The following is a 24,011-nucleotide window of genomic DNA, read 5'->3' as shown; positions in this document are numbered from 1 at the left end:
ATGAGATCCTTTGAGAAGCTTTTAAACAGCTTTCTTGGCCCAAGAATACGTCATCCCAGATATTTACTTTAAAGATTCTGTCAAACATTTCGAAGGAAATCACTCCCTCCTTTTTCGTATGCGCGTTCGATCTTACCTTAAAAAGGAAGGGAAAAAAATAAAGTGGAATAAAATTAAAGAAAAAAAAGAAGTTTGATTTTAAAATTTTCGTAAAACATCGATATTTATAATTTTTATTATGGCTGTCAGTTAATATAAAACTTGAAAGAAAAATTAAAAAGAATATATAGAATTTTATAAACTTTACAAAATTATATATATTTTTAATGGTACAATTATAAGAAAATTATTATTAAAGTATATCAAATGTTTCTTATGATAAATCCTTTTTTTTCTTTTTTTTTTTTTTAATAGATATTCAATAATATTCATGATAGAAATTTTTCAAAAATAACACGATATTCATTTTTATTTCAGACCAACGAAGGGATTGGATGAAAATAATATATATCTTGGTATATAACTATCCTGGCACATGCATCAACTTCTGGGATTACATCGTCGTGTTTAGTTTCATCTTCGATATCTGATCGTACTTTACTTTAATATAAACACAGAAGAGTTAATATATTAAGTATTCTGATATAGATTCACCTAATATAGAAGGAAAATTTAAAAAATGACATTATAAAATACAGCATTCCAATACAATTTGTAAGTATTAAAATCTTTTATTTTAAAATAGAATTATTTGATGAAAATTTATAAATATATTTAAGATGTATGTCTACATATATCTCCATTACGAAATTATGAAATTACATACTTTGTACATAAATAACATGGTACATGTATATCGTTTTTCGTTAATGGAAAATAATGGAAGAGAAATATGAATTGAAGCATTGATTTTATTTTAATCGTATTTTTTCAAAAAATTATTATAAATTAATAAAAACGATTAAAATGCAACGAAATAAAAAGAAATAAGGAAAATTGGAAATAATGGAATGACTAAATTAGATGCACAATTATAATCATGCAAAAATGTTTCGATTAATTAAAATGATAATGTTACATTATGAAAATTTTCTCGCTAATTAAAATGTAATTATTTGTCATTTTTATCTTATTTAATCCAGTTAAACGAGCATATATGGCAACGGAAGTGAAACAATTAATTTTTATTGAGAAATAATTCACTTCGACTGAGATAGTTAAAGGATGAATGGGAAATATGTCAAACTTGTTACCGATAACAAGTATTAATCTCCTTGTAATTGGAATTTCTGACGAAAAAATCGATTTAAATTTATTCGTTTCAGCGATATCTTTCTATTTATATAATTTTTAACTTTATTTCAACGTTTCATTTCTTGTCGCTCGATTCTTTCAACGCATTATATTTAATCCAATTTATTTATCCATTACATATCAATATTATCAGATATTTCTTATTTTAATATTCTTTGATGTATTTAAATATCGTTTGTTTTATTTTTACAATTAATGCATAATTAATACATGTTTTTTAAATTGTTTCAAAATTTCAAATTATTATACGATCTTGCGCGCAACTTTGAGAAATATATTCATTCAAGCTTTCTTGAATTTCAAACACTATGCGTTGAAAGTTATTATTTCGTTAATAATAATGTTACATTATGAAAATTTTCTCGCTAATTAAAATGTAATTATTTGTCATTTTTATCTTATTTAATCCAGTTAAACGAGCATATATGGCAACGGAAGTGAAACAATTAATTTTTATTGTGCTTTATACGTGATTAATAACAATTTTTTACACAATTGAGTTAGCAAAAGAAGAATTAACTCACGTAGAATAATGAAGGATCGGAAAGCAAAGTGGAGTATTAGACGGAAATACGAAAAAGAAGGAATTGAGAGGTATTCCGGCTTTTCGAAAAATCGAGGCCGAGTATCACGATTGGCCGTAATTCCTCCGTATTTTACCAGCCGTGATAACGGAATAGAGAACGTCTGTCCTACGGAACAGAGGATTTAGAAATCACGAAAGACATTGCTCGTTTCCGCCTCGTGTTCGTTCCGTGTTATTTGCTCTGCCCTTCTTTCTCGTCCTCGAGGAATGTTACTTCCGTCGCGTCGTTCGAACATCATTCGATCGTCTAACGGATGCTGAAAAACATTTCAATGGACCTTTAACAGGAAATTCTTGCGAAGGACGATAGATAAATTGGTGAAAAATTTCGAATTTTGTGAAATGAAGATTGTGAAGTGAACGAATTAAATATTAAGCAAAGACGAATTTTTAAGTTGGACAGAATTGAAATAAATTATTATTGAATTCAAGATATTGTATGAAAATATTTTTCAACATGAAAGATTACAAGTTCAATCAAAGTGAATCGAAGTAATTTGTTCATATTTAATAACGATTAGAATTTATCTTTTATTTGAAAATAAACTAAAAGTGGAAGAGGAAATGAATATCTCTTGTGATTCGATAGAAGTTGTTGATTCTCATTTGAAAAACAATCGATCCGATGATCCATAATGAAATTGAAGACGTTTCCTTGACAGGTTTTATTTCCATCATTTTTCTTCTTACTATCTCCTACCTCCTTTTTATTTCTTTCTCTTCTTTCGCTTATTCTTCCACTTTCGCCAACACTTGCGCTTTCACCAGACCCGTCATCGAGAAAATTTAACGAGGACAAATGAAGTGGAAAAGGATGCGTCGTGTTCCTGATTCCTTGAATAAACTTTCCTTCATACATGGTTTAACGTGTCACGTATATTTTCCATGACTGAACTGTTCATGACAAAATATTTTCTACAATTCGTACATTGGTTCATTTATAATATATTACATTTTAAACAGAATATCATATCAATGCTAAAATATTTAATTACATATATTGAATTACATATAAATTTTAAGTAAAATATAAACTGTATGGGAAAGAGTATTGAAACATATTTGCAAAACAATTTTTTGAATTTAAAAATTTGAAATTTCATTATTAATTCATGATTACGACATTTTCTTTCACATAATTTATCTTAAACAAATTAATTTCCAAAAAGTAGTTTAAAAAATTCCAAATCTTCCTGTGCGAAAAACAAGAAAAAAATTAAGTATGATTCGTTATATGGAGGCAAACTAATAACCACCTGTTTAATAACACTGAGAATGATAACAAATTATCAAGTATTAAAATACTTTGATGTTCGAGGATAATTCATGAGAATCCAATTAGATTTTGAGATCGTGTCCATAATTATTTCGAGCCAATAGTCTGACGTTGAACACGAAGAAAGTATCGTCGCTTTCCAATAGGATTTGAATAAAAACCACATTCTTCTACTTCATCGAGTTTCACAATACATATATCATAATCATGACACTTATCGAGAAGATTTTGAGTAAAAATATCAAAGAATTTCAAGTCTGGTAATATTTAAAGGATGCAGAAGAAATAAAGAAATTCGTCTAACGAAACTTTCGATTTGAAATTTTCCAATTTTCACGCAATCGACAGAAGATATTGAGACAAAATCGAGTGGAGAAAGTCAAAGAAATTTCAAATCGTGGCAATATTTAAGGGAATACGAAAGGAATAATTCGTGATTCGAATTAATCATCGAAATCCAACACTTCAAGTTTTATTAGGAAAAGGTACGTAGAGCAAGAAAAATCCTACTCCTGTCTTAAATTTTCCAACTTTTTCGATCTTTCAAGCATATCGCAAAAGGATTAGCGGAGGGCTGTCGTTGAAACGTCGTCACGCAAGAAAAGTTGACACGATGCAATAGGCGTTCTTCGTCGTAACTTATCGCGATAAAAATCGCCTAGGGGATATGAGGGCGAAATTCGATCCCACGAGAAAGAATATTTGTGGCCTTGGTGGCGTGCACGCTTATTATTCTCCAAGCTTTTTCACGGGAACGTATGCGCATATTTTGTTCGCCGGTGGAAAAACCACGGCTTATGGCATACATGACTCACTGTTAAATTAGAATATCGTCCACTGTGTTCTTCCTTCTTTTTTTTTTTTTCGTGTACGTTGCCTTTTTTCCTTTTTTTTTTTTTTACTTTTTCCTTCTCTTATTCTTCTTTTTTTTTTCAGTATAGAAAAAGGAAACCAAGAGTAAGATGAAATCGAACGCACTTGTGCTCGAAAAGATAAAATTTTTGGAGTAGAAAAATGATGGATCTCTTTTGATAATCACTAATAATAGACAATGTGATAGATCCAATAAAACCTAAGATCTTTTTCGCACGATTCAAAAGAAATATCGTCGAATTTGTGCGAAGAATATATTGATCGTATATAAGAATTCGACAGAGAAATCTAAAAACTCCAGCTTCCATTTTACAGTTTCGATGACAGTAATTTTGGTTTCATAAACAATTTCAAGCCTGTGCTTCGTGGTATGTATAATAAATGTATAATAAAAATAGATAAGATATATAAAAGCATGTAATAAAAAAAGGGAAAGCTTTCTAAAAGAGAAGTCATATTCCTGTCATATTAATTTTGGAGCGTAAAACATTTTTAATATTTTGCCGTGCATTTAGAAGCATCACGAGAAGATTTTTACTTTTATGTCGGTCTTCATGTTTTACGAAACGAAACCATTGATTAATGACTTCTGTTTCGAGAGCAGGCTGTTTTTTCGTCGGTGCATACGAATGCAATGCGCGAAACATTTGTTTTCTAATGCACCGCTAATTAACACTGTTCCATAGATACGTGCTAATTCGTGAAACGAGCTTCGATAAATCGTGGCGTAATGAAAAAAAAAAACTGACGACAGATGGAAATTTTGTTCGAGAGAAATGTCTGTGCGGTAAATTGCACGATCGTTTGAGGATAAATGAGACTGCAAGGATCGATGATTGTTTTTTGAGCGTTCGATTTATACGGGATGGATTGAAATTAATTCTTTGTTATTTTGTTCGTGAGAGAAATTGTGATTTATCACAATTCAGATTTATAATTTAATCTGAGAATCTGTTTGTTATAAAAAGATTGACAACACTTATAAAGTTATAATGAATCGAAATGAATTTCGAAATGAATCGCAAAAATTTTGGCTTTTGAAGAAAGCAAGTGTGGTTTTATATTTTGTTGATATTATCTTTCGTATATTTACTTATAACGAAATTACACACAAATCACGTGTTCCATACGTAAAAATCTTACAGAATGTTAGAACAATAACAAGGGGAATAGAGCGTAGTTTATTTTATTTACATTTCTTTCGACGTTGTGGTTCCCATTCAAGGGAATTCCGCTAATTAACTTGGCACATTATGTTTTATATTTACATTTATATTAAACGCATCGCATTCTACGATATAGAGATGTAACGATATTTGCATAATGCAAACCCGTATTTGCATCGAGTTTCGCTTACGACTCCTTATGATCATCCTTTTTTTATCTTCGTTTATTAACCTTTATTCACAATTTCGAAAGACAATCATATTGTACTTCTCTTTCACATTCTCTTCTTTAAACCATTTCATTGTTTGTATTTTAATTATTCATTTAATTTTTTTCATTTTCTGTTACTATTTTAAACTTAAAACTTATAACTTCTTTCAGAAATATCTGGTACTAATTTAAATATAATTTTTAGTCTTGAACGTGTCGAGTTTGTTGTCAACGATGCTCAATCATGATCCGAATATTTTATCTGGAATCCAAGCGTAGTCTATTCGCAAAAAAATATCTGAAAATAGAAGTGGTATGATCGGCGTATAAAATTCTAGGATTTAAAAAAAAGAGTTCAACTGTGAGTACGTGAAACATTCCATCGATTACTCGAATTGATCGTCGCCATGAACAGTCGATTTTCCATTTCGTGGATAAAATGGAAAATCGTTTGGAAAGCTGATAGAAACAAAAGTTTCGAACACTTTCTCGTAGTTGCTGATATAATGAAAAAAGGAAATGAAAGAAATAGAATTCTTATAATGGTTAATTCTTTATTAAAAGAGAAATTTGAAAAATCAAAATTTTGAAAAATACTGGATAAAAATATTTTTATTTATTAAGTGTTTCGCGAGATAAATCAATAATTGAAATATTTATTAATTAATGAACTTGATACTTCGAATGAAACTAATGTTTCATACATTTTAAATTTGCATATTACGTGTTATTGTTCAAAATTAATGAAACAATGGCTCACTGCATCGATTTAATACAAATATACCATCATTGCATATTAATATTGTATTAACCTCAAGATCATTTTGATTCCTCTTCACGAATAATTAATATATAATTAGAATGCTGGAGAATATTTGCATTCATATATTTGTTATTGATTCTGTTTCATTCTTCATTCAATGAATATGTGTAACTTTTAAGATTACCAGATTATACAATGATGTTTTGCAATTTCTACGACAGCTTGATGGAATGCATAAAATATACGTAGTTAATACGTATTGCATCATAAGAGTGATTCAGCGTTTTAAGATAAAATCTTTATGGAAAGCTTTTTTTAAAGCTGAATTTATTAACTGCGATCAATTTATTAACTCAAACATATTCATTACATTAATATTCCTGAATTTTTAATCAGAAATTTTTTCTTCAAATTTTTCTGCTTTATCATATAATATATGATAATAATATAAGAGTATTACTTTATGGAATTAATCTATAATGATAATTAGTATCAAAGATTCAATCTATAAATAAATAAATATATTTACTAATTGGAATATTAATGATAACTAATAATAAGAATAATTACATTAACATCAGGAATAAAAATTATAACATGGCGGAAAACACGAGTCCTTAAAAATGCCAAAAAAGACAAAAATAGAGATAGAAAAGAAGAAAAAAGGATATGGAGAAAAAAAGAAAAACAGACGATGTAGAGAAAATTGGAGTAGAGGAAAAAAAATCATAAAAAAAAGAAAAGCCAAGAAATTTTGGATCTGGTTAGCAACTAACAACCAACTCCAAATGAAATTTTGGAGAAAATTAAGACAAAGTTATAAAAAATTAATTACAAAACAAAAACCATTAAAATAAAAATAGAAATAAAAAAGTAAAAAACTTGCCAAGGTCATTAAACGTGAATCCAAATTACAAAAAAACCTTGAAGATACTTACAAAAAAATACAGCATAATAATTATAGCTACAATATTTTCGAGTCTGCAGTAATATAATATTTATCAAGACAGCAATTACACTCTTGTAAAAATCTCCAAATCCAAAAATCAAGATCTCTACAATATCTATCACAATATCTTTTTGCTTTCTTCTTGTTATCGTTCCAAATTTATCATTTTTTTAAACATGAAAATCTTGATACCATATATCTATCAGTCACCAAATACATTATTCGTTTCACACACGACAATTCTCCATTAACTTCTTCCCCAAAACTTTCGCCAAAAAGAAAACTTGCGGAAAGTAGAAACATCCTTAACGAGTTTTATTTTCTTGTCCTCTTTGGCGATCCCAGCCGGTGTCATAAACTCGCCTACAATGTGCGAGCAGTCGTTTCCGGCCGACAATGTTGCGCGACGAGTGCCATTAAAAGTATCCGCGGACCAGTGGCGTGTTCCAACCGAAGAAAAGGAGGGGAAAAAAAAAAAAAAAAAAAGAGAATTTATCTTCTGCCTGTGTTGCGTGTGCACAATGAGAATAACCAGCGTTACGAGTGGACGCCTCGTTATACGCTCGCGATACGCTCGAGCGGATTTCTTCAAGGCTCGTTAAAGGTATGGTGTCGTTATTCTGAAATTTTCCATGGAAACTTATTCGATGGATAGATTCGTGTATGTCTTAGTGGATAAAGGGCTGTTTTTGAAAATATATTACGATGATCCAGAGAGAAAAACGAAATTGCCTATCGAATGGATTTTTATAAGATTGTTTTATAAGATAATTCTTTAATCTTATTAATTGGTTTTTATAGGAATAAAAGAGTATTTTGATAAAATGTTTTTTGATATTGACAACATTACATATGATTTTTTTCTATTTGTATAGAGAATATGTTTTTTAATTGTTAGTTTTTATATTTTATGATCACATATACTCGTGGTTGGTACAGATTTAGTAATAGATAGTTATTCCTAGATGTCACCACAAGTATAATAGGAGTCTTGAAAGGACGATAAATTAATGTCAAATTTCAATAGAACTCCATTTATATGAACCCGACAGGGAACAAATAGTTTGGAATAATAGCGATGGTAAAACTTCCATTATTGATTTTTCGAGAAAAACAAGCTTGCGTGATATGTTCTTGAATTGATTAAATCGAATAAATATTGAAGTTATTAATATTTATTTTAAAATAATATTTAAAAATATTATTTGATAATCTTTTTTGCTAAAAATTTTGCTAAAAAAAATAAACGACACATATGATTGAATAAATTCATATAATAGGAATCCATTGAATATTAAATTAATTAATTTGGCATTGATTCATTACTCTTTCAATAGAAACATCCTGTTTTACTGATAACGAAAGCTAAGAACAAAACTCACTAATACTATCATTACGCACATAAATCATTGCACAATTTGCGAAATTTTAATTAATAATAGAAAACATTATCAGCAATACTGATAGAAAAAAATAATATATTGTCAATATCAGAAAATAAAAAAAAACATCCCACTTTTTGTTCATATCTCATATTGGATTTTTATTTTTGTCATAAAAGGTGGTTGTTTCTCGAAGGAGGCGGAATGATTTCTGGAGCGCGTGCTTTCGACGGTCGCAAAAGGATTCTGACCGGGATGATTCCGCTCGATCTTCACCCGAGTTTAATGGGATTTGAAAGTTAGAACGATTGAAATTGAGTTCTCTAGGATTTTCCGGGATTTCCTTTTCGGCTGTTTTATGGAGCTTCCTTAACGTTTTAATTTGATTAACATCCTCGTTTGTAAAACGTTTGTTGATTTAATATAAATTAGATTATACTTTGTATTCTTTTTAGAATTTTAAGCAAGGTAAAATTTTAATTATTTTCCTTTTTATGAAAAGAAATATCGCATAGAGAGATATACAGTGTAAGGAATGTTGGATATATTTATTCGTTTTAAGAAGAAAAAATATGGTGCGTTTAATTTCTTCAGGGAAATTACGTTTTTTTATGGTGGTTTTCATCATTCAAGAAAAAAGTTTTTAAGAAATTTTCTGGTAAGTCGAATATATTAGATTTGTATATCGTATATCATGATTAATTTACGTTTCTGATTTTCTCGTTCAGACTTCGATCATAAATTAATTCTTTGCAAAATTTTCTCTCATTGAGAATCTCATTTGAATAACGAGCAACAAATTAATAGCCTTGTACACGATATTTCTGAAAATCCTTTTGCATTCTCAAGAAATGCTCTCGATCTAACTCATCGTAAAATATATTTATAATTAAACAAGAAAAGGAATATCGTTTAAAACTTCTCATTTTTCAAATATCTCAGTTTAATGACCAAACTTTAAGGTAATATATAACTAGATAACAGCCTGAAATCCATCAAAGCTCATTGAAATGTCTATCTCGAAGCGGTATGAAAAGAAATTGAGGAGAAGAATTCATTCCCATTTAACGTGCTCGAAAATTGGCGAATTCCAAGTATTAAAGGTTACCAATGGTGGAACTTTCGAATGGAATACGACAGATCATTATTCACTTGCCACCGGTCCAAACAATGGCTATTAAGCGATTACTTTCGTTCATGGACTGACTGGCCATTAAATGTAGAAACGGGCCGTTCACAGTGGAAAGCTATCAGCAGGAGAACTTACCGCGAGCCGGAAGGCCGTGTCAATCGTCCTCGAGCTTTTTGGGTCAATCGACGCCGGTAACACGGACTTCCGACTTGATGGCGGATGTTGCTTGCTCGTTAGATCCCGAATTGAAACAGTCTTTGTTATCAACAAGCGTCTAGATTTTCAACACGTGACGTCAACACGTTTTATTTGGTAATAGTAGAAGAGGAAAAAGCTAATTGTGAACAGAGTAACATGATACGATTGCTACATCATTTAGAGAGACAAATGTGCGTTAAATTATAGTGCATTCGTTAAAAGATGACTGGGCATTTTCTATTCCATCTATTCGATCTTCTTTCATCACGTGCATTCTTGTTATTGGCTGAGGACAGTGACAAAGATCGACTAGGGACTGATATCGGAGATAAAGTGAAATAGAATGATGATCTTCCAATTAATAGAATTTTATTTGTTTATAGCTGACATTTTAATTGGGAGACTGTGTCAGTACTGCGAGATCATTCTATTTCTCGATATTTTTTGATATCATCGATCTTTGTTATCGTTCTCAGTTCATATATATTAATCTAGATTATCTTGTTTGGCATGATTGCCAAACAAATAAATCTATAATCGGTTATATACTGTTCGTGGTTGCTAAAAACATCTCTGGAAAATGCTTCTTGTCAATCTTTGTATTTTATGTAGTTAAAACATTTCTTTATTTTATTCGTTTTGATTATTTCAGATTGTTTAAATAGATTGTGCAGATTATTGTTTGGACACACGTTTTTTTCAAATAATATTTATTATAGAAAAGACGTAAGTTTAAATGGCAAGTATAATTATATATTGGACGAAATGAAATTGCAAATGAAACTCTTATAAAATAATTCTTATTTGAGTTAATGGAAGGTGTATAATATTTCCTAGTTTATAGATTTTAACTAATTTCATATATATATATTTTTTGTCTCGCAAAACGTTTTTAAATTTTAGTATTTTTATTTCAATCTTATCTCTCGTCGATTTATTTTAACAGAATTGGATGTTTCATATGGCGCACAATTACACGACCATCGAATCGAAATATTTTTTAAATGTGCAAAAAAAAAAAAAAAATCAAATAAAACTTTTTATTATTAAGCGATGCGAATTAACGCATCTCAGATGTGAAATTGTTTGTAAAAATTATTTGATCGCGAGGTAGTGTTTGTTCACGGTCCAAATTAAATTGGCCGCTATCCCCCTTGTTTTCACTCGTGCATTAAAAATACGCGGTGATTTATTACGTAAGAACGAACAATTTTCCCGGGCGAACCGTTTCATAAGAGATCACAGAGAATATGACGTTTCGCGGGAAACAAATGTTCCGCTCCATTTGTCGCACGTGAAAAATGTCCAAATTCGTTCCAAATATTCGCGATGAGGCGCGTTATAACATTCGACTATCGATTTCTCTCGTTCTGCGAATAATAACCGAATGTATATGAAAATAGCGATTTAAAAATTCACTTGAAAAATTTATCCGTAACACGTGTGATATCGCGCCGAAGGATTGAGATTGATGAGTTTATGGACAATCGGTAGAATTAAATTAACGTTGAAATGTTCTGTGGAATAATAAATTAAAAGATAATAAATGAAATGAGAATATTTGTATCAATTTACATTAATTGGATGGATGGAAAGAGGTAGTAGCATTGGAAATTGTTTCTTTAATGAAGCTGTGATTAGGATACGGATCTGTTGGCAATTACCCAATTGAATAAATGAAGAAAGTTCATTTTGGATTGTTTAATGAGGTTAAATATTTGAGAAACTGAGAAATTAAATGATTAATTGAAAATAGTCTTTGCTTTAAAATCGATTCGAAGTATAAAGATAAATTATTTCAATTGTGAATATTAATTATTATCCCGCCTTCCCGTAAATTAATTTTCAATTAAATTTTAAATGAATTTCATGCTTCTTATCTTTATCCAATTTATAAAATAATATCTGTCATAATAATTACAAAGATTCTAAAAATCTAAATGTAATATTATATACAATAAAGATTAATAAGTGAATTAGTAGAATTGATGAAAAATTGTTGATATTTTAAACGTTTATAACTTTGTAAAAAAAAAAAAAGAAGTACAACAATCAACTCGCATTTATTTCAAAGATGTTTTTATATCATATAGAAAATAGAAAAAATCCTTTTTTTTTCAAGAAATTTGAAAAATTCGGCTGTAAAAACACAAACAAAATTTTTTTGTAATTGAAGATTGAAATTTTCTCTTTACAATAATCGCCTAAAACTTACCGTACGATTTTTTTTCATCAAATTATCCAACTTTGAATATAATTGAAAACGATGAAAATTTAATGTTTCTTTGATTTTCAATTAATTCTAATATTTATATGATTATACCATCATTTCTTTTTTTATTTGTTTACAAAGCTATATAATTTAAAATATCAACAACTTTTTAACCGAGTTCATTTATAATATCTATTTTTATTTATTATTATATATATATAATAATTATTATTATTTTATATATGATAAACGAAAATTAATAGATATATTCATTATTTAATAATAATCAATACGCTTAATAATAAGCGTATATTAATCAGACTCACCACACGTGTAAACAACTTTCAAATACGTTCTGCTTTCCGGGCTACAGGGTTCACCGAATGTCGAACTGTTTGCAACCACCGAACAGCGTCGTTTTCCATGGCACAAATTCATCACGGTTTCTGTCGCGTACGATGCCATGCAAGCTGTAACCAGACAAAATTGATCTATTCAGCGCATTTGTCCGTAGTTTCGTCGAGGATGAAAAAAGAGAGAGAGAAAGAGAGAGAGAGAGAGCTGGCTTTCCAGCTTATCAGTAATTGCATGGATCGTTCGCCGGATGAAAACTGAATGTCGGATTAAAGGTTGACTGTGACTACTTCACCGCGCTTAATGGAAATGTCAACTTCATCAATCTACGGTTAATAATTCCACGCTTGACATGAATCCCGTATCCCTCTCGTACGAATACAAAGCATTGTTTTATTTCCTTTTTGTTCACTTTGAAAAGAATCTCTCGATTGTTTTGTTTTCTTTGATATTTTTGTTTCCTTCGCCCTGCTTTATTTTCTGAGAATATTGATCGCGTAAAGAAAGATATCTTTCCTTTTTTTGTGTGGAACTTTGGTTCGAAATAAATCTATAGAAATTGGATTTGATTAAGTGATTAAGTATAAAGGAAAAGGAATTAATTATAAATATTTTGTTAAATGTTTCATTGACGCAAAATGAAGAATGAAAGAATCTTTGATAAAAATTTCCTGATATTAATTAAACGTCTATAAAGTTGAACAAATTTAATGTATTAATCTTCAATAACACACCAATGGAAAGTTTTGGAAGTTTCTTTATATTTTTTTCGAAGAATTAAATTATAATTTCATCAATTTTTTCTCGCATCCCCTTTTGAATCGTTAATTTGATTCGTTATCGTTATAACAAATTTCTTTTGCATTCTATTGATGTGATAAAACTGGATTACATATCACTAAGGAACACGCAGATTGAAACGATATCGTGGGTAACAATACCATGGAGAATCATTGGTGAAACGACTATTACGTGTATTTCATTGTCACGTTCGAGTGGAATTAAAGAACATGGGAGGAAACTTTTGAACTGGTTATATTGCCTCGTCGACCGCGAGAAGGACTTCATTGATTCGAGAATTTATTCGATAGAGAAAATTAATAAAGAGTTCCACTCTGATCTAATTTCAAAAATTTTAATAAAAATCTTTGTCGGAAGAAACGGGAATGAAAATCACGGTGGATGTTAAATTTTAATAATCGAACAAATTGTAAAAGTGTCATTTTATTCTAAACGATAAAGATAATTCTCCAGAGTTAATCAAACACAAAAAATATAAAACCATTAATTTTTCATGCGTAACACAATTACTGTTACGCGAGAATTTTTATACTGACACGAATAATATAAAATTTCATGTGTATGTATTCAGGATTATTATCAAAACTTTTTCCAATTTTTATGATATTTAACATACTTTGATATCAGAGTTGGAATTTGAATTAGAGATTTAAAACTAAAAATTTTACTTTTTAAATAACCTATATTTCAAAAATTGTTCGAAACTGTTCCATTTCGTCGAAAATATCCACTTTCTGATTTTCATATCTACAGAAAAATTCAAATGTATTATTTTACGGAAATAAAACGTTTAAGATTCAACAGAATGTGTTGAAATACTTTTCCACGAGCACGTTTACGACTGGAAAATCGAGATCGAGCTCATAAACATTTGCAGAAAAATTCGTTGATTAACGAGATCAGGGAGAGACGAAGTCATTGGATAAGGAAACCCTTTCACAGCGAGTGATAGCATTTCAATGTTTTCGAGGGTTGCTGTCGCAAAGATGCCGTCTGGACAACGTCACGAATGGGTTGATAGCAACCCCCAGCTCCGTAAAGTCCACCACTTCGAATCGATTCGAACCGCCATTGAATGCAAATGAGCAATTTCACGGATTTGTTTTAACATCTATTTGAACTATTTGAACTAATTTCATGGAATAAAAAGAAGGAATAGATATTCTTAAGATTCTTAGAACTTGATATACAAATTTTTAAATATATTTGAAAGGAATTTTAAACACGTAAAATATTATTTCGGCGCATAATTTTTAATTTATGATAATGAAATCGATTTAAATATCGATATATATTTGATTTATTCAATGCACAATCCGCTCAGGAATGAATACGGAAGGAAAAACAAAAGAGTATCGATCCTCCAATCTTTAAAAAATACAAAAGTCACGATGATTTTATTCAACAGAAATTGTTGAGTTTAAAACACTTTAATAAAATTAATAGATTTATGAAGAAAAATACTTTTAATCAAAGGCTATTTTACAAAATCGAAACGTAAAATAAAATTAAAGAATAATATTTCGAGATAAAAAGAATATTGATATTGCTGTAAATCTTCCGAAAAACAGGTTTGAGATTCATAAGCATACCATTATAAGGTAGATATATGCTCTTGCTTTAACAGCGCGCGCCCATGAATGTTTACGCTCGCGTAAACATTTAATGACCCGGCTAACTTCCAAATATCTTTTTTGGCCATTATTTTCCTTGAGGGCTTTCACGATTCGAGAGAACGATATTTAGTAGAATTATTAAGACGTTAACTTATAAGAGTGTTTTTAAATCTTTCCAACAGCTAAACTTATTCCCCGATGGTCGAAAGTTTAATTTTTACAAGCGAATCTTCTTACAATTTTTACGCGAAACAAAAATAAGGTTTAGATTTACAAGTGGCGTGAAATCAAGATTAATTTTAATCCAATAATCTTTAGACGAAATGCGTAATTGTGATATTAAGGAGTGAAATTTTAAGATTTTACAATTTTCTACTCACTTTCCTCCTTTACGTCGTGGGGTTGTGGACATTGAAGGGATTCGTACTCCGTTCTACCGAACGATGCACTGAAAATGGCAACCCTCTGTCCTGGATGGCAGACAAGATTGATGACATCATTCTCACAGGCAACTTTACTTCTGAACTCATCTGAAATATGAAAGGAAGTTTTTAATAAATTCATCGTCCAACTTTTATTTTTTATTGCAACATAGAACGTAATTACATTTGAACCTGTGGACTTTGACAAGTTTACGAGAGACAGTTTTCAAGAAATATGAATATAGAAATATACAATAACAAAACTTTAATTTTTTTTTTTAAACTTTTCTCAAATTTCAGTTTACGAAATTCTAATATTTTTTCTTTCTCTCTTTCTTTTTTTTTAAATAACAGCAGATATTAATATCGTTTTATTGGAAAGTGTTTGTACTATTTCCCGATACATTTTATTTTTGTAAAAGAATATGATACATTTTTATCGATATTTTTCGAAAACATTTTACAGAAATGATGTTTCTCTCTTTTAGTTATAAACCGTGTTGTCAACGTTTATTGAAAAACCGTCAAAAACTTTGCCTGTATTCATATTCTCTTATTGCTATTCGAACTGGTTTATTTGTAATATTTTGTATCCGAATGTATTCATATATCTATGCAAATATTTTTCCCAAGAATTCTGGAATTCCTGGATAAAAATTCTGGATAAAAATCTGCACAGTCTCGTTATGATTCGCTAATTGCGAATTTCAAAGCTAATCAGATCAAGTGTTCTTTACGGTGTCACGTTTTTATGATCGCGCAATAACTTTACCCTCATTGGAACAGTGGATGCTACATTCTTGAGATTTTATTTTTGTGCAAGGTGCAAAGATGCATTATCTTAAATTCCAGAGAATTATATAGGATTATTTGTCATTATTATTATTGTTTGCATAGAATAATGTATTAGATTAAATTTTAATGAGTTTTCAAAAGAGCATAAAGTAAAATGAAATACTTTAAATGCTCTAGAAATTTGAATTATATCTCTTTAGAAAAACATGCCATATCTTTGTTATAAAAATATATTTTTTAAATTATCATTATCTGGAAATTTTTTCTTTTAAGGATTAATAAATTCGACAGAGCGACAAAATATATTGTTCTTCAATTATATCAGTTTCACGTACATGAACAAGGTTTCTAGATACCTGGAGACAATTAACAGAGTACTGTAAGATATGGGCATATAATATATTACAGCACGTGACACAATGTATATATAATAGCTCACATATAATATTCATGAACAATGTGTGACAGACTGTCTGCAAACAATGTCTACCTCTATTTCGTATACATTAAATACAAAATTAAAATCTCAATTATTATTAAATATAAAATTAAAGTTAATATCAAAATTATTCTTAAATATTTTGATTAAAATTAGAGAATACGAAACATCCTGATTCCTTCGAATATCATTGATTAATGAATTTTATATTCGATGTGCCAATCTGCATCTCAGAATTGCGATAGATTACCTAGCAAGTTAGGAATCAGTTTAATCTGGTAATAATATTTCCACTATTGATTATATCCACCAAACTCTCGAGTATAGAAATCTAACGATCTTGAATATAAGCACGCAACTGTTTCCACGTCTCAAAGTCAAGAATTTCTGTCGACGAGAATACATGATATTCTCATAGGCGAATCAATTTACGGATGATTAATGTCTGAATAATTGGCATTCTAAGGTATCAATTACGAAGATGCTATGCGATTGCAATTATACGGAGAAGTTTCGTAGAAGCCATTGTACGAATTGTCCAATTAAATACGTCGAATATTAATTACGACGGAAATAATCAAATTCGTTGGAGTTAAATTATAATACGAAAATCGGATAAGTTGCATCATTCTGACTTGTCAAACATGATTTTTTTTATAATTGTCGTCGTATTCCTGTTTTATTCCAATAAATCGTGACGATTGGTATTATACAAACTATTATAAGAAAGTCGAGCAACGAGCATTGAAGAAGATAAATTGCAGTTGTACGATATGGATTTCGATAAAGGATGTAATTGAATCATAAATAAAATGATTATCTTTGGTATTCAATTCAAGAATTTTGCAGAATTATCCATTATATATGTCAACTGTTTGATATACATCCTATATGTAGTATTTAATCGAAAAGCTTTATCAATTAGTAAATTGTAATTCACATGATATGACAACATAGCTTTGTTATGAATTTTATACGTATATCTACAGATAGTAGCAACACTCCAGCTGCTAAATAATCTGATAATGAGTTCTTGAGATAAGTGCTACTTATGCTACAAGTGATACTTATAATGCAATAATATTTTAGTGACTCTGCTGACTCTTCTCTTATGTGCGGATGAACTTAGCCTGGTATGTCCCTAATAATAATCCTATTTCTCTAGGGACTTCCTTTGCCAGGTATTTCGAAAGTAATATCCGTAAATTTGCGAGTTACAAAATGACTTTCCAATTTCGAGTCTATGTTGCCACTCATAAATTTGACGAAATTTTCGTTACAAGAGATATTCGAAAATAAATCTAATCAGAATAACATTTTAACATTATAAATATAAACTTTCTATAAACAAATTTTTAATAAAATAAATAATTTTGATGCAACGTTACCATCATATTCAGATTTATGCTCGAAACTCGCATAATTATTACCGAATCGAGCGTGGTTATTATGAAGCTATGGTATCTAATTAATAACACGAACTTACTACGATAACTAAAGCAGGATTGGTATGATTAGGAAGCGAAGACGCCATGAAACAGAACTTATTGTTGGAAAACTAGAAGATAATCTTCAAAATTAAACGTAAGAGTCATAAAATATAATTGCATACAAATTTTAAATATTTAAAATTTTTTACAGCCGTTCGAATGATCGAAGCAATTGATCGAGCAAATAACGAGATTCATCAAAGATGGAAGGTACACAATGATTTATGAAATTTTATAGAAAAGCAGGAAGAAAACTCGTTCATTGTACAATTTTTCGAAACGTCCAGTCTGAAGCTTTAATTGGTTAAAAAAAAAACGCAAAAAAAGACGCAAAAATGTGGATATAAGAGGCAATTCTTTCAGCACCGAGCACTCGAGACGACAATAGACCCAGCATAAAGCTTTTTCAACAACCTAGCTCTTCGATCGACCCACTTTCGATGGCATCTCGAATTTTCGCGTGTGTTCTGTTATGTCTATAGCTGTGACTACCTTCCAGATATCCAATGACGTCGCTAATAGAGACCAGATGGAACAGGATCAATCTCTATTTAAAGGGGTAAATCTTGAGATACTTATAGTATATATAGTACATAGATAGATACTTATTATATCTTCAATAACATTGAACGAAATTTTTTAGATTAAGACAATGATTCGTGTGTGAATGATTCGGAAAATTAAAAATTAAAAAGATTAAGAATGATTTTAATAAGACAAACAAACATTGAAAACAAATTAATACGAAAGTAGATACATATATAGATGCGTATAAGAATTAATTGTAAATTTTCAACAACGTATGTAATCGTAATTCAAGCTCGTGTTAATTGAGCAGAAACAAAGTTGCTGACAAATTGGCGGAAAAGTAATCGTAAGAAGATAGAGAATAAAACGGTAATTCGAATGCGATGAATCAACAAGACAAATATACGTTACACGTGTCACATTGCGTGCCAAAAGCAGGCGACGCCTCACGTGTCAGCCGCAAATCTATGCGACTACACACGTGCTACTTATTGCACTTGGCGTCATTAGCCAAACGTGCTTCATTTGACTAATTCGTTTTTCTTTGCGGTCGAGTCGACGACGTTCCACCGCCGTTTAAACGTCGTCGCTTTGTCCTGTGATTGATGAATCTCAGCTTGAGATCTGTGTGTTCGTGATCGGTATAATGCGCGCCGTAATGAATTTGATTTTTGATATTTTGCGAGAATTTTATTCGACGAATAAAACGGAAATATAATAAGAATTATTATCATTGCTTGTTTAATTTAATTGGAACAAAAATAATAAACAAATAATTCAATTGAGATCTAAATTTTCTATCTTAATGTTTCATTTCACGTCTTATTCGATTTATATTCTCGAAAAATAAATTGGTTTAATTTTAAAATTAATTTACAACTTTAATCTAACAAAGAAAATAAACTACATAAATTTATTAGAAAATGATGAAACTGTATACAAGTAGAATAAATCATCCTAAGTTCATACATTTTTCTTTGATGCCACTGTTAAAAAAATGAAATGATCTTTTGAAAAAAATATAGAATTTTTTTACTCGTGAAATAAATATCGTTTCAATATTGTAAATTGAAAATTAATAACTTCAGTCTTAATTGATTGACAATCTCAGCAGTTTTCCAGGATCGTGTTACACGATATTTGCGAAGAAATTGGAATGTTTCAATCATTCCAGTCAGGAATGTGTAATAATTTCATATTGCCAATGGATTTTTCCGTATAACTTGTTGCCCTGCGAGAAAAAAAAGATGATCATATACAAAAAAAAAAAAAGAGAGAGAAAGATTGAGAGAGAAGGAAGGAAAAGAGAGTATAAACACGATGTACGTGTAGAATAGATGCTGAATGTCAATCGAAATCAGAACAAGTGATTCAGTGAAATCAATAATGATTTCATGGTTGTTAGTAACGTGAACAGAATGTATTGTTACTGTACCAATGTGTTGATTTCAAGTAATTTTATTAGAAAAAAGAAAAAAAAGAAAAAAGAATAAAATATATTTTCAAATAAATTGATGTCAAATATGGGAGAATGAAGATTTCTATATTGTTAAAAGAGTATATAGAGTGACAATTAAAGTAAAGTAATAACAAGAGTAATAATTGAACTTACTAATTATTTTTTAATGTAGCAACTTTCATTTGAATGAAATATTTTTATGAATTTTATTTTTGTAACAATTCATTATTTTTCTTTCAGGTCGACATACATCTGATAGACGGAAATAAATTTTAAAAAATTAGATAACAATAAAGATTCTCTTTAACATTGCAAACAAAGTGCAATTTGTTATGTTACCAATTAAATCGATCATTCTTAAACAATCGTTTCTCGTTTAGCAACAAAATTTTTTTACTTGGTCACAAACTTCTATCCAAGTTTTCTCATTGTTGCATTAAATATAACACGAGTTTCTACGCTTATTTTGAATCTCTTTCTTTCTTCATCGTAAGTTTTAATCTTCGTAGAATTACAATTTCATGTGACCTACATGGTGGATTTTTAAAATAAGATTTTAATAAAATAGAGAAAAATGGAGGATAAGCAGATGTGGCTCAGCTCAGTTAAAAAAGATCTAGAGAAATCTGAAGCATAAGTCCACGTATACATTAAAATTATCAACTATAAATCCAATTTTGAATCAGATGTGTGCCATAAACGCATTAAATACAAGTATTATAGATTTTTCCCTCAACGAAGAATGAATAATCCGATTCTCAGGTAATTAAACTTAAATAATAATTCGGTCCGTGACAGATACAATCACAAGCGAGCGAAACACTTCTGTTCGTTGTCATTTATTTAATTAAACGACAATGCAGAGTGCAACAAAATTAATTTAACTGATACAATTTGCACGTTCACAATATAACGTGTAATTTTAGATCGTGTTTCAATTGCGTATCATTAATTCATTCGAATCTAGAAACTTTTACTAACTTTTTTAGATAAATCTTGATCTATTTGAAAGAAAATTATGCTCAATCGTTGTAATTATTGAGTTGTAATTATTTATTTCTTTTTCTTTTATTTTGTGTATCTTTTATATGATAATGATCTTTTATTTAACTTTCGATATTAATTATAGCTGTTTCTTCAACGTATGGTGTTGGTATTATAGACGAATGAATTATTGATTTGTACTATTGGATTATTTATTCATTAAATTGGATTATGTATTCATTAAATTGCAGATATTTATTACATGTTCATATTTTTCATATTTTCTTTTTTAAATTTTAACTTTACAATTCAAATTTTAGAATTTTTTGTCTACGAATAATCGCGTAGAGTAATATACTCCGAAGAGTTCCAGAAGTTGTCAAGATTGTTTGACAAATACATGTTTGACTTTTAATAATAAAGTCTTCCATCGAACAGTTTAATAAACAAGGGTATCTTCTTACTTCCCTATTTGATTAAATCAAGCAACATAGTTGAACCTCCTTTGAAATGATTTAATTATTTTTGTACTTGGATGTCATCAACGTAAGTTAAATATCTAGCCATAGGAGATACACATAACCTATTTAGCTCAGAGCTTTAACGAAATCATTAAATATGAACAAAAAGAATTTGTTGGATCTATTATTTGCAAGCATAGCATAGATTTCCTAAAGAAGTTAATTAATTTTTTACTGAAATATAATTTAATACCTTAAAAACGTTCAAATATTAATTATTATTTTACTGAGAAACGAGGTTTAAGAAATTAATCAAAATTATTTCATTCCTGTATAAATTTTCTCCTGCAAATTGGAATTCCATTTGAGGAAAATTCGTGAACGTCTTAATTCGTGTCCTCCTTTCGAATTTCTCCGAATCCTATTGATCGAACATCACGATTCAAGTGGCACTTGCCACGTCTACGACGATCGATCGAGGTCTGTTTGGTTCAACCGTTTGTCCACTGAATGTCGCCTTCATGGCCGCATATATGACGCGATATCGCTTACTACACCGTTTCTGTGATGCGAATAGTACGGTGTAATACGCGTCTGTCCAAGTCACAGCGTTACAATCGACGCTTGCCATGATCGACGTACGTTATATCGTTAACCATAAGACGTATTATACACATGATAAACTGGCCATTGAGATGGAAATTGAAAAATTCAAAGCTTTCCAATTCTTTCACAATCCATTATTAAAAAGTCGAAATTGATTTCACGATCTTTAACAATTTATACATACACAGGCCATAGCTGTGGTGCAACGTCTAGAACTTCACGAAATTGGAAAACTGCCACGCTTTAACAGCGCACCCGTTAATAAATGGCCATGTATCGACTGGAACGTCGTCCGTGTGTTCAGGATCTTAAGTAAATGAAATATCGCGGTTCCACGTGGCGAGAACGTAAAACTGAAGGGAAGGCATGTTTATTACACCAGTTCTGTAAAGTATGTGTATATTAACGGCGTAGAAACGAGGGCATACGGATCCGTGCATCCACAATACGCCGGCGACAACCTGTTGCAGTAACAAGTTTCAAGTAATTTTTGTCGGAGGATGCATTAATTCTTTTTCTGTTACGTGTTTCTACGAATGTCGTTTGATATGCTCATCTTGTTGTTTAACGGTATTAACGATATCCGGATGGAAGGAGTTTTTTGCTCGTTGATTACTAGAGTTTTGATTAAAATGAATCAAATGAGAACGAAGAGGAATTTTTGGTGAAAAAATTAGGAAAGAAAAAACATGATTGGACAATGGAATTGTGGAATGCAAAAGTTGATTGTATTTTGATGAAATAAAAAGATTTGATGAGAGAGTGAAATTGTGGAATATAATTGTATTTTGAATTAAGAAGGAAGAGGATGAAATTATGAGATAGAGAAGTTAAATTGAATGTTTTTTTCGTTTTCTTCCAGTTTTGATATTGATCTTTTAATCTTTCCGTAATATAAATTGTGGAAAATGAAATAAAAGATTATATTAAAAAAAAGTGATATGCGAGATATTGGTGAATGCAAGTAATGCCGATCGGTTAGTATTTCAAAATTCCATACAATTTAATAAAGTTGCCGATTCAAGTTATTCAATGGTGAAAGGCGAAATTCAATAAAGCTACATACCGCGCGAAATTCTAAAATCTCTAATAACGTGTATTCAAAATTCCTATATTTACTGAGATCAATTATAATACATGTAAATTTGTTACAAATTCCTTAGCAACATACCTTGAGAAGAAATTCCAAACATCATGGAATATTTCATTTACATTATATTTCACAACGAATCGAAATTGGTATTTATCAAAAATACCAATCTAATAAGTTAAATTTAATCACTCCACTATATTTTTAACAAATTTATTATAAAAATATAATATTTTGAAAAGAAATTCCATGTATTTTAACAAAACATGAAAAGGATAGAAGAAAGTTCTCCATATCCTGTGTCATAATTCATAATACATCGCGTATTCTATATCCTTTATTTCACGTTTAACTTTCATATAACTGCTCATATTTCATGAAACATTAATATTACAATATTCCATCTCAAATAGCGAAATATGTATATTAAAACACGAAACTTGTCGTTATTATACGTAAAACGAGAAACGTTTAACCAAATGTTTAATGGAACGTTGTAATATTTGAATTGCATCAAAGTTATGCGTAACTTAATCAAGACGAGATAACTTTTAGCAAGTTGTAGATAGTATGATTCAAAGTCGAAGGAATACGTATTGTATTTATGCAGCATTTACTCAAATCTTGAATGAAACCGCAACTTGCATTAAATTTCTACGACGAATTATCCTCTTCGCGTTATTCTCTTGCTCGTTATAATTGTTTCGCCATTTTATCGCAGATCACGAAAGAAATCGCTTTTCCACAATCCATAATGCAAAAAAGACAAAAGAATCTAATTGGTTTCGCTAACTAATTAATTCTTATTGAACTCGTGTAAGATGTAATACTTTTCACCGTACCTGAGACAAAAAATGGAAGAAGTTTAACATTCTATTACGTTCACGAGTACCCAAGACAAACC

The 24,011-nt window shown here is 29.8% G+C and overlaps 1 protein-coding gene across 1 annotated transcript in view; it reads right to left on the bottom strand.

Moving 5' to 3' along the window:
* LOC122716335 overlaps positions 1 to 24,011 on the bottom strand; it is a 92,252-nt gene that overhangs the window by 54,182 nt on the left and 14,059 nt on the right. Inside the window, exons 3-4 of the mRNA XM_043939323.1 lie at positions 15,214 to 15,363; positions 12,389 to 12,532 (exon numbers count right to left, since the gene is read on the bottom strand). Of these exons, the coding sequence (XP_043795258.1) occupies positions 12,389 to 12,532; positions 15,214 to 15,363 (294 nt within the window). The remainder of the gene's footprint in view (positions 1 to 12,388; positions 12,533 to 15,213; positions 15,364 to 24,011) is intronic.

The sequence above is a fragment of the Apis laboriosa genome, unplaced genomic scaffold (assembly GCF_014066325.1).
Source record: "Apis laboriosa isolate Shangri-la unplaced genomic scaffold, ASM1406632v1 scaffold453_cov159, whole genome shotgun sequence".
In the NCBI taxonomy this organism is placed as follows: domain Eukaryota; kingdom Metazoa; phylum Arthropoda; class Insecta; order Hymenoptera; family Apidae; genus Apis; species Apis laboriosa.
This window is presented reverse-complemented; position numbering and strand designations above follow the sequence as displayed.